Raw genomic sequence first — 12,079 nt, 5'->3', positions numbered from 1 at the left:
TCCACTAAAAATACAAAATCAGCCGAGTGTGGTGGCGCACGCCTGTAATCCCAGCTACTTGGGAGGCTGAGGCAGGACAATAGTTTGAACCCAGGAGGTGGAGGTTGCAGTGAGCCGAGATCATGCCACTGCACTCCAGTCTGGGCGACAGAGTGAGACTCCATCTCAAAAAAAAAAAAGACATCCAAACACTCACAAAAGACAGAAGACACTCTTACCAGACTATTATGATTTGCCATGACGTGATACTTCATCCCTGCCAGTGAACGAAGTTGTTTCCCACAATGATGACAAGTAAACATTTCCTAGAAGGAAAAATACTGCTTAGTGCTAGGTTGTTCCACAGAGAAACAGAATGTCACCAAGTCCTACGAAAATGCTTTCATCTATGTCTCCTTTATTTCTCAACTTCAATAGTCATTATATCTCAAAATCCCAGAAACTCAGTGTCATGTCTTCAAGGGCAAAATACAGGCAATTCACTTATAAAATAATAAGAATTACCATTAACTGAATGCCAATATTTGCCAAGTAATGGGCTAGGCACTTAGCCCTGTGTTACTTCTTTCTTATCCTCTCATGGACTACATAAGGTTTTTGTTATTTTGTATTTATTATTTTTTCTCTATTTTACAAATGAAACTGAAGTCTACATATAAAAAGCTAAATGTCACACTAGTATGTGGCTAAGAGAAGATTCAAACCTAACTCTGTCAGATCCAAAGCCTATGTTTCCTTCATTATACGATGCTGCTTTTCATCCATTATAACCAGCATATCCAACACAGCAAAAGAGGTCTAAAGTTTGGGTAAAAATATTGTAACAGTTATGAAACGCCAAAATATCTAACCTGCTTGCAGTTTTCCATGTGTTTCTTTAAACCCTCTATGGTCTTCCTCCCCACTGCCTGGCAGGTAGGGCAGGAGACACTGCCTTTATCAACGATTTCTAAGTACCATTGCTCCTCCAAACTGCCTACAAAGGAGAGAAAGAAACACTTTGTAATCTGCAGTATTCACCAGAAACAAAAGCATAATCCCACGATTTAGGAAAAGTATCATAAAATGGTTTTTCCTTTTCCTGGCAGACTGCAATGAAGAGACTCCTGCTGGGTATAACTTCTAAAAGTAGTATTTTTTTAGACAGTGAAGAGTTTCTGAAAACTCCTACTCATTTCACCATGAAAAAAACCACCTGAGAACCACTCCAAAGCCCAGTGGCTTCAAGAATTAGGCAGCAACATTTTTCACCACAGGATATAACAATAGGATACTGAGAAATGTCACAGCCTGTCTGCTGAGTGTTTCTTGTGTGCCTGAGACTATGCTAAATGTTTTTATCCATTTAATTTTCACAACAACTCTGACTGCCTTTATTACCCCTATTCATAGACAGGGAAACTGAGGCAAGAGGAAGTTAAACAAATTAAGGCAGGTCACAAAGTTAATGAAGAGCCAAAACTTGAGCAAAGGTCTGTCTGACTCCAAACCCGGGCACTTAGTAACTGCCTCCTTAAAGAAATGCTTTAGTACCTCATTCCTTCACAGACAACACCAACAACAAATCAGAGTGTGGGAACTACATCCCACAAAACTTCCAAAAGAAAACATACCTGCTGCATAAACTGGCGGTTCCTTCCGAATACGACGGGCCTGGGATTTGGGATTGGGCTGAGTTTTAGGCCGTTGCTTCCTCCCTGACACAAGACAGAAACTTGAAGCCCAGCACATCACCCTTGCTAATACCAAAATCTCTTCCCTCTCCTCCTCTTCAACACCCTATTTCCCAGTCCCTCAACCGACTGACTGCCTGTCATGACAGAATGAAAGGGTATAATGAGGCAGGATGGAGGCCATTCCCTCCCAAACAATTGAAAGGGCTCAGAGGTCACTGAAGGGCTCAAACTAAGGCTTCTCTTTCCTTTATCCTCAAAGAATAAAGCTCAGTCACCCAGGGAAAAAGAAGTAGAAAAGTTACTGCCTTACCATAAAGCTTATGCTTCTTCTGAGGAAATTCTCGATAGTCTTCATCTTCTTCCTGCCTGGGTTTCCTTTTTCCCTTGGCTGATACTCCACCTGACCCTGAAGTACCATACAAAAACAAAACAGAAACTCAGCACACTTTGTAAATGAACATCTAGGCCTGTCTTCAAAATATCACTCACAAAACCATCAGAGGGAAAGATCGTCAGTGAACACAGGCCTCAGAGAAATGTCTGTAACGTTTTTAGGGAAGTTGGTATAACTTCTCATTAACTGACCCAATCCCCCTTTCTTTTTATATTTTATCTATCCCAAATCATCCATTGTTCCTTATGAATAATAAGGGCTTTCAAGCAATGTGTTTTGCTTAATCTTGATTTGAGGCTAACAAGAGGATAAGAATTGCTCAAGATAGCGGGCTAGCTACCAAGGACTCTTGAGACTGTGACCATCTAGAATATTCTCCCCTGAATAACCCTTACACCAGCCCCTAAATCATCAACAGAGGATCAAACTAGAAGAAAAGGGGGGCCGGGCACCGTGGCTCACATCTGTAATCCCAGCACTTTGGGGGGCCGAAGTGGGAGGATTACCTGAGGTTGGGAGTTCAAGACTGGCCTGATCAACATGGAGAAACCCATCTCTACTAAAAATACAAAATTAGCCAGGCGTGTGGTGGCACATGCCTATAATTCCAGCTATTCGGGAGCCTGAGGCAGAATTGCTTGAACCCAGGAGGTGGAGGGTGTGGTGAGCCGAGATTGAGTCACTGCACTCTAGCCTGGGCAACAAGAGTGAAACTCCATCTCAAAAAAAAAAAAAAAGAAAAAGAAAAAAAAGAAGAAGAAGGAGAAGGAGAAGGAGAAGAAGAAGAAGAGGAGGAGAAAGTTCAAATCCTACAAAGAGGAAAATCAAATGCTAAGTATAACCTAGAGGAGTAAGATTAGCAGAATTTCACTCTATCACATAGCAGTTCATGAAGCTAAGGGGACAGGATGCAATAGCCTAACACCTTAAATTTTTTTAAATCACTAATGAGAAACAACTATGTGGCATTTAATACTCTTTTTTTTTTGGAGATGGAGCCTTGCTCTGTCGCCCAGGCTGGAGTGGAGTGGTGCGATCTCGGCTCACTGCAAGCTCCGCCTCCCGGGTTCACCCCATTCTCCTGCCTCAGCCTCCCAAGTAGCTGGGACTACAGGCGCCCGCCGCCCGGCCCGGCTAATTTTTTGTATTTTTAGTAGATACGGGGTTTCACCATGTTAGCCAGGATGGTCTCGATCTCCTGACCTCATGATCCGCCCACCTCGGCCTCCCAAAGTACTGGGATTACAGGCTTGAGCCACCACGCCCGGCCAGCATTTAATACTCTTAAGAGGTATTTACAACAATCTCAAACTATAACTTTAAGAAGTGACCCGTCTTCGGATTAAAACACTGATATTGATACCTTCAACATGAGAAGTAGCAGCTGGCTTGATCCTTCTCATCTTCATCCAGTAGGTAGATTTTCGGAAAGATGCTGGAAAATCACTCACTGGTTCACAGGAAGAGGCAGACGATGAACCACTTAAGGAGTCATCATGAGGGATAGTGTACTGGAAACTATTATCCTTTATGGAGCACTGGGTCCTGCTACTAATACAACATAAAAATATATACCACAAAGGAATGTCTGGAGCAAAATTTCTATACATTCTTTTATATTATAACCAAGTTAGTTACCTGTGCAGAAAACTAAGAAGCCTGCTATAAAAACAGAATGTAAGTTGTAATCACCTAACAATAACAATAGTTGATCTAACACAACATGTACAATTATTATCACACTTCATTGTAATCAGAAAGAGTAAGCAGTACATACAAATGATCACTTTGCAGCCCAACTAGACATTCCTTCCTAGATTTATCTAAGAAAAGAAAGTAGGTGAAGCAATAAAGTGTTCTGTGACCCTTCGGAAGTCTCCCCAGATTTGTAACCTGGTATGTCCCAGCCTATCTCTTTCTCTGACAGAGGGACGGTAACTAAAGGGTATCTCTAAGGAAAAAGAATAGTCTGTAGGCCCTAATCTGACCCATCTTCCTTCTCCCTCAGTATTCTCCCTAAAACCTGATGCCCTATCTTATTTAGGCAACATGATACTTAGCTTCCACAGCTAAAGGATGGATGCTATCTTGCATGAATTAATCTGGCCAGAGATATCTGGTATACAGCTGAATCCAGATTCCAAAATCTAAGATCAGTCAGTATGACAGTTAAAAAACATTACTCTCTAACTACAAAGCATCAGACACTCTTCTAGGTGGCTCAAGATGCAATAGAGCAGCAGTTCTCCAAGAGTGGTCTAAGGACTCCTAGAACCTCCCTTTTCCAGCTAAATACCTGAGAGGCCTACTTTAGATTTATGGTTCAGAAAGATCCTTCTGGCTGCTCTATGGAGACAGACCATGGGAGAAAGAGTATACAAAAGGAAAAAAGTTAACTTGAATTGGCAGATTCAAGATAACACTTCAGATGTAGAGCTAATAAGAATTACACAGAGAGGTTTGTTTGTGACAGCAGGGAGTTGGAAGTAACACAGTGACCATCCTTGTGAAATGTGATAGATGCCTACTATGGAATACTATGTTGCTGTTAGAAGCAATAAACCAATTCTACATATAGAGACATAAACATAACTAAAAAAGATACTGTTGAATGGAAAAAGAAACAAAACAGTATCTCTAGCACAATGTGTCAGTTCAGCAAGCTAAAAACAAATCCACACATAAAGCAGCTTATTTTAAAGCTTATTTTTAAAGGAGTCATAAATATTTAAGGGCAAACATCACACTTGTTTATACAGTTTCCTCTAGGAGGGAGGGGATGGAAATGGGGATGAACAAACATAACAGAGACTGGTTATGTCAGTATGTTACAGACAGGGAAGAATGAGTTTCGGCTCTCCACACATGAGGTCCAATAACACAAATTTAATACACAGAAGTCCTGGCTCTGGAGGGGCGCTAAGCCCACTAAGGCCCACCCCTCCTACTGGACTCTGTAAAGCAAACAAAAACAAGTAAATTGCGCAGGCGAGTCAAAGTTGGGAGAAGTGACCCAAATAGGGTGAGTTTTCCAGTTCTGTCTTTTTCCCTTAAGTATGAATTTGCAATGAGGATGAACCCCACTTTCAGAGCAGCATGGGCAGCTTTAATTCTAGAAAATCCCTTCCTTCTGACCAGGTGAACCAGGAAAAAAGGTCCCTGCGGACCACAGTTGGGGGACTGGGGGTGTGGGGAATGCTGGAGAGAAAACAGGCAAAAAAGAGAATCCCTTAATTCAGTGTATGAATCCACACAAGTCACAACTTAACCTTAGCCATGAATGTGTGGCATATATCCATATGTACCAGCCTAGCAAAGACTCTGAAAACCAAAATGAGATTTGAACTCTAATGTGGCCCAAACCAAAGCAGCAAAAGCCTGGAGAACTGAAACAAGATTGGAAACACCTGCAGAAGTCTCAGACCAGCCCCTGAGCTATTCACGTTTGGGACAGCCCAAATCATCACAGCAAAGACATCAAGAACAGAACTGAGATTTTAACCAATGCCTCCAAAAGCAAGACAGAAGTTCTGGCCTGAACCTGAAGCAGGGTTGCCTGCTAAAACAGAAACAGCAACATTCCCCAGAAGAATCATAATAGGACCCAAAATCTACACAAAAAGTATTCACAATGATGAGGATAAATTCCAAAATTATGCAACACACAAAGAACCAGGAAAATGTGAGCAATTTTCAAAGGAACAGATGACCAAAACATGCCAACCCCAAGGTGATCCAGATGTTGGGACTATCAAATACTTTCAATAAAAAAGAAATACTTTCTTATAAAGAAAACACACAAGAAATGAAGGAAAAGGTAGGAATCATCAGCAGAAAAAGAAACCGTAAAAAAGAACCTAACGAAGTCTTAGAACTGAAAAATACAGTATCTGAAATACAAACTCATCAGATAGGTTCAGTAATAGAATGGAGATGACAGAGGAAAGAGTCTGTGAACTTGAAGACCGTTCAATAGAAATGACCCAGTCTCCACCAGGTATGGTGGCTCCCACCTGTAATCCCAGCACTTTGGGAGGCCGACGCGGGCAGATCACAAGGTCAGGAGTTCGAGACCAGCCTGACCAACCTCGTGAAACCCTGCCTCTACTAAAAATACAAAAAGATTAGCTGGGCCTGGTGGCAGGTGCCTGTCTGTAATCTCAGCTACTCAGGAGGCAGGAGAATGGCTTAAACCCAGGAGGCGAAGGTTGCAGTGAGCAGAGATCGTGCCACTGCACTCCAGCCTGGGCGACAGCGCGAGACTCCGTTTCAAAAAAATAAAAAATAATAATTAAAAAAAAAAGTCTGAAGAACAAAGAGAAAAAAGACTGAAAAACAGTCAACAGAACCCTAATACCAAAAGTTTTAACTTAAGTGTAGTTGTAATCCCAGAGGAGAGGCAAAAGATACTAAGGCAGAAAAATACATTTGAAAAAAAAAATGGTGGAAAATCCCCCACATTTGGTCAGATATAAATTTACAGATTCAAGGAGTTCAACAAACACCAAATAGGATAACTCAGAGAAAAACATACCAAGACACATCTTTTTGTTTTGTTTTGAAACACAGTCTCATTCTGTTCTCCAGGCCAGAGTGCAGTAGCACATGGCTCACTGCAGCTTGGACCTCTCTGGCTCAAGTGATCCTCCCACTTCACCATACCCAGGTAGCTGGGACCACAGGTGCACACCATCATATCCACTAAATTTTGTGTTTTTTCATAGAGACAGGGTCTTGTTATGTTGCCCAGGTTGGTCCAAAGCACTTTTTTTCTTTTTTTCTTTTTTTTGAGACAGGGTCTCACTCTGTCACTCAGGCTGGAGTGTAGTAGCTCAAGCACAGCCTCCACCTCCCAGGCTTAAACAATCCTCCAACCTCAGCCTCCTGAGTAGCTGAGACCACAAGTGTGCGCCACGGTACCCTGCTCATTCTTTTTCGTGTGTGTGTAGACACGGGGTCTCACTTTGTTGTCCAGGCTGGTCTTAAACTCCTGGGCTCAAGCAATCTTCCTACCTCAGCCTCCCAAAGTGCTGGGATTACAGGCATGAGCCACGGTACCCAACCAAGACACCTCTTAATGAAACTATTCAGCCAGGAAGGGGAGGGGAGAGATGGGGGAGTGAAAAGAGGAAAAAAAGAAAATGAATATAAATGTATTGGCCGGGCGCGGTGGTTCACGCCTATAATCCCAGCACTTTGGGAGGCCGAGGCAGGTGGATCACCTGAGGTCAGGAGTTCGAGACCAGCTTGACCAACATAGAGAAACCTCATCTCTACTAAAAATACAAAATTAGCTGGGCATGGTGGCACATGCCTGTAATCCCAGCTACTAGGTAGGCTGAGGCAGAAGAATCACTTGAACCTGGGAAGCAGAGGCTGTGGTGAGCCAAGATCATGGCATTTGTACTCCAGCCTGGGCAACAAGTGAAACTCCGTTTCAAAAAAAAAAAAAAGGTAAATATGGTAAATTATATAAGTATACTTTACTTCAATAAAAATAAACTAGGCCAGGCGTTGTGGCTCACACCCATAATCCCAGCACTTTGGGAGGCCAAGGCAGGCAGATCACTCAAGGTCAGGAGTTAGAGACCAGCCTGGCCAACATGGTGAAACCCCACCTCTACTAAAATACAAAAATTAGCTAGGTGTGGTGGTGGGTGCCTGTAGTCCCAGCTACTTGGGAGGCTGAGACAGGAGAATCACTTCAACCTGGGAAGCAGAGGATGCAGTGAGCCGAGATCATGCCACTGCACTCCAGCCGCCCTGGGCGACAGAGCGAGACTCCTTCTCAAAAAAATCAAAAAAATTAAAAAAAAAAAAAAAAAAAAAAAAACCTAAGCTGGGTGCAATGGCTCAAGCCTGTAATCCCAGCACTTTAGGAGGCTGAGGCAGGCAGATCCCTTGAGCTCAGGAATTCAAGACCAGCCTGGGCAACATGGCAAAACCCTATCTCTATTAAAAATACAAAAAATTAGCCAGTTGTGGTGGGGGGCACCTGTAGTCCCAGCTACTCAGCAGGCTGAAGTGGGAGAATCACCTGAGCCCAGGAGGACGAGGCTGCAGTGAGCAGAGGTTGCACCACTGCACTCCAGCCTGGGCAACGGGAGTTAGATCCTGTTTCAAAATAACTTTTCTAAATAAATAAGAAACCATTCAAAGCCAAAGATTTTGTTTTAAACTAGAAAGCTTCAGAAAAGTGACATACTACATGACAGGAAATGATTTAAATGACCATGGGTTTCTCAACAGAAACCAAGAATGCCAGAAGACAGTACAGTATCTTTAAAATTGGACCAGTATAATGGCTTACACTTGTAATCCTAACACTTTGGGAGGCCAAGGCAGGGAGACTGTTTGAGCCCACAAGTTCAAGACCAGCTTAGGCAACGTAGCAAGACCTTGTCTCTACAAAAAATAATTTTAAGGCTGAACGTGGTGGCTCATGCCTGTAATCTCAGCACTTTGGGAGGCCGAGGCAGGCAGATCACAAGGTCAAGAGATCAAGACCATCCTGGACAACATGGTGAAACCCCGTCTCTACTAAAAATACAAAAATTAGCTGGGCACGGTGGTGTGTGCCTGTAGTCCCAGCTACTTGGAAGGCTGAGGCAGGAGAAATGCTTGCACCCGGGAGGCGGAGGACGCAGTGAGCCGAGATACGCCACTGTGCTCCAGCCTGGTGACAGAGCGAGACTCCATCTCAAAAAATAATAATAATTTTAAGAACTTAATTGTACATTTTAAAATAAGTAAAAGAGTGTGACTGAACTGTCTATAACACAAAGGATAAATGCTTGAGGGGATGGATATCCCATTCCCCATGATGTGATTTCACATTGTATGCCTGTATCAAAATATCTCATGTACCACATAAATATATATCCTTACTATGTACCAACAAAAAAAGAAAAAAAAAATTTAAAGCAATAATCTAGGTGTGGTGCCATGCAACTATAGTCCCAGCTACTCAGGAGGCTAAAGTGGGAGGATCCCTTGAGCTGAGGAATTTGAGGCTTCAGTGAGCTATCACTGCGCCACTGCACTTCAGCCTTGGCAACAGAGTGAGACCCTGTCTCCAAAAAGAAAAAAGAAAAGGAAAAAGAAATATCTTTAAAATCTTGAGAGAAAAAATTTGTGAATTCAGAATTCTATATTCAGTGAAAATATCCTCAGAAATAAAACTAAGAGAATTCATTGTAAGCAGGCCTGCTCCATAAGAAATGCTAAAACAAATGATTCCAGCTGAAGAAAAATAATACCAGAGAGAAAATGGGATTTTTAAGAATGAAGAAAGAGTAACAGAAATGGTAAACAGGCTGGAGTAGATGGCTCACACCTCTGTAATGTCAGCTACTTGGGAGGCTGAGGTGGGAGGATCACTTGAGCCCAGTAAGCAATGAATGTGCCACCAACTCCAGCCTGGGCAACAGAGCAACACACTGTCTCTTGAAAATATAAGAGGAGGCCGGGCGCGGTGGCTCACGCCTGTAATCCCAGCACTTTGGGAGGCCGAGACGGGCGGATCACGAGGTCAGGAGATCGAGACCATCCTGGCTAACACGGTGAAACCCCGTCTCTACTAAAAATACAAAAACTAGCCGGGCGAGGTGGCGGGCGCCTGTAGTCCCAGCTACTCGGGAGGCTGAGGCAGGAGAATGGCGTAAACCCGGGAGGCGGAGCTTGCAGTGAGCTGAGATCTGGCCACTGCACTCCAGTCCGGGCGACAGAGCGAGACTCCGCCTCAAAAAAAAAAAAAGAAAATATAAGAGGAGAGGCAGACACGCAGCATTCAAATAATCCAAAAGAAGAAACTCAGGAACAAAAAACAAGGGATAAACAGAACAAAAAATAAAAGGGTAGACTATCCAACCATATCAATAATTAATTTAAATGTTTACAGTCTAAACACTCCAGTTAAAAGTCAGCAACTGACAGAGTAAATTAAAAAGTGATACCCTACTACATGCTACCTACAAGAAGCACACTCTAAAATATAAAGACATCTATAGATTGAAAGTTAGGATGAAAAAAATTGTATCACACAATCAGCAAACATAAGGCTGGAATGAATATTTTAATATCAGATAAAACAGACTTCAAGACAAAGAGTACTGCCAGAGATAAAAAGAGACACTTCATAATGACAAAAGTGTCAAATCATTGGGAAGACATAATTACCCACCGTATGTGCCTAATAATAGAGCCTCAAAGTACACAAAGCAAAAACTGACAGAATTACAGGGAAAAATAGACAATTCCACAATCCTAGCAGAAAATTTAAGACCTCCCTCTTTCAGCAATTGATACTAGACAAAAATTCAGTGAAAGATGAAAATTATCTGAACTGCACTATTAGCCACCTTGCTCTGGTTAACACTTACACAACACTACATCTAACAACTGCAGGATACATATTCTTTTCAAGTGCACATTGTGCATTCATTAAGCTAGATCTTACGCTGGGCCATCAACTTTAACTTTTATTAAAAGGATGAGAATTACACAGTGTATTCTCTGACCACATTGGTATCAACTTAGGAATCAATAATAGGAAGATATCTAAAAACAAAAAACACAAAAAATCCAAATATCTGCAAATTAAATGATCTACTTCTAAATAATTCATAGGTCCAAAATGAAATCACAAATGAAATTTGAAAATATTTTACACTGAAAAACAACAAAAATATGCATATCAACATTTGTAGGATGCAACTAAAGCAATACTTGGAAAGAAACTTAAAGCTCTAAATGCTTATACTAGAAAAGATCTAAAATCAATGATTTAAGATTTCACCTTAAGATACCTTAAAAGGAAAAGCAAAGTAAACCAAAGAAAAGGTAAGAAGAGAAACCCATGAACTAGAAAACAGACAACAGAGGAAATGTGGTTCTTTGAAATGATCACAAAATTGACAACCCTGTAGCTAGACTGATCAACAAAAAAAGATACTACAAATAACCAATATCAGAAATGAAAGAGGGGTTATCACAGATTATGTAGACATTAAGTAATAATATACTTTAAATAACTTCATGCTAATCTACGGAAAAATTACAATGAACAAATTTCTTTAAAAATACTACTTACCAAAACTGACACAAGAAGAAACTGGAAATCTAAGTAGCCCTATATCTATTAAATAAACTGAATTTATGAAATCCTTCCCAAAGTGAAAACTGCAGGCCCATGTACATGTAGTTTCACTGATGAATGCCATTGCAATAGTTTAAAACAAGATCAAAAGGAAAAAAGCAAAACCGTCCCTACTTGCAGATTATATGATTGCTTACAAAATAAACCCCAAGGACTCTACAAAACAATTACTAGAACTAATAAATTAATTTATAAAGTCTCCGGATGATAGCATACAAAGTCAACTGAATACTTATACACTAGCAACAATCAACTAGAAAATGACATTATAAAAATAATACCATTTACAATTACATCAGAATAAGATAATATACCTGGGAACAAATCTAATAAAAGATGTTCAAGACTTTTACAATGAAACTACAACACATTGCTGAGAGTAATTAAGAAGACTTAAATAAAGGGGAAAATATAGCATGTTCATAAATCAGAAAACTCAATATTGTAAAAATAGCAATTCTCCCCAAAAGAATCTACAGATTCAATATAATACCAATCAATACTCAGCAAGCTTCTTTTAATAGATATTGGCAACCCAATTCTATACTTTTTATAAAAACGCAAAGAACTGAGAATAACCAAAACAATTTTGAAAAATAACACTAAAGTTAGAGGACTTACTGATTTCAAGAGTCTAAACAAACACCAATAGAACAGAATAAGGAGAGTCCAGAAACAGACCTACGCATATACATGTCCAAGTGAAGTTTGATAAAGGTGCCAAGGCAATTCAGTAGAGAAAGAAAACTCTTTCCAACAACCAGGTATACAAATAGAAAAAAAAGCCAACACTGACCCTTACCATATAACATTCACAGAAATTAACTCTAAATGAGTCACAGACCTAAATAT

The 12,079-nt window shown here is 40.9% G+C and overlaps 1 protein-coding gene across 8 annotated transcripts in view; it reads right to left on the bottom strand.

Annotated features, from left to right (window-relative positions):
• Positions 1-12,079, bottom strand: part of ZNF512 (zinc finger protein 512) — a 39,606-nt gene that overhangs the window by 21,786 nt on the left and 5,741 nt on the right. For 6 of the 8 annotated variants that reach the window (XR_004054429.1, XR_004054430.1, XR_004054428.1 and 3 more), the window contains 5 exons: positions 3,434-3,621; positions 1,987-2,082; positions 1,614-1,697; positions 852-976; positions 219-305 (listed from right to left, as the gene is read on the bottom strand). Coding sequence is in view for 5 of the 8 variants with exons in the window: in XM_010371208.1 (XP_010369510.1) it covers positions 219-305; positions 852-976; positions 1,614-1,697; positions 1,987-2,082; positions 3,434-3,621 (580 nt within the window). In the remaining 3 variants the exon portion in view is untranslated. The remainder of the gene's footprint in view (positions 1-218; positions 306-851; positions 977-1,613; positions 1,698-1,986; positions 2,083-3,433; positions 3,622-12,079) is intronic. The other 2 variants (XM_010371211.1, XM_010371209.1) reach the window with 1 other exon arrangement.

The sequence above is a fragment of the Rhinopithecus roxellana genome, chromosome 17, assembly GCF_007565055.1.
Source record: "Rhinopithecus roxellana isolate Shanxi Qingling chromosome 17, ASM756505v1, whole genome shotgun sequence".
In the NCBI taxonomy this organism is placed as follows: Eukaryota; Metazoa; Chordata; class Mammalia; order Primates; family Cercopithecidae; genus Rhinopithecus; species Rhinopithecus roxellana.
Note: the sequence above shows the minus strand (reverse complement) of the source record. Positions and strands in the feature narration are given on the sequence as shown.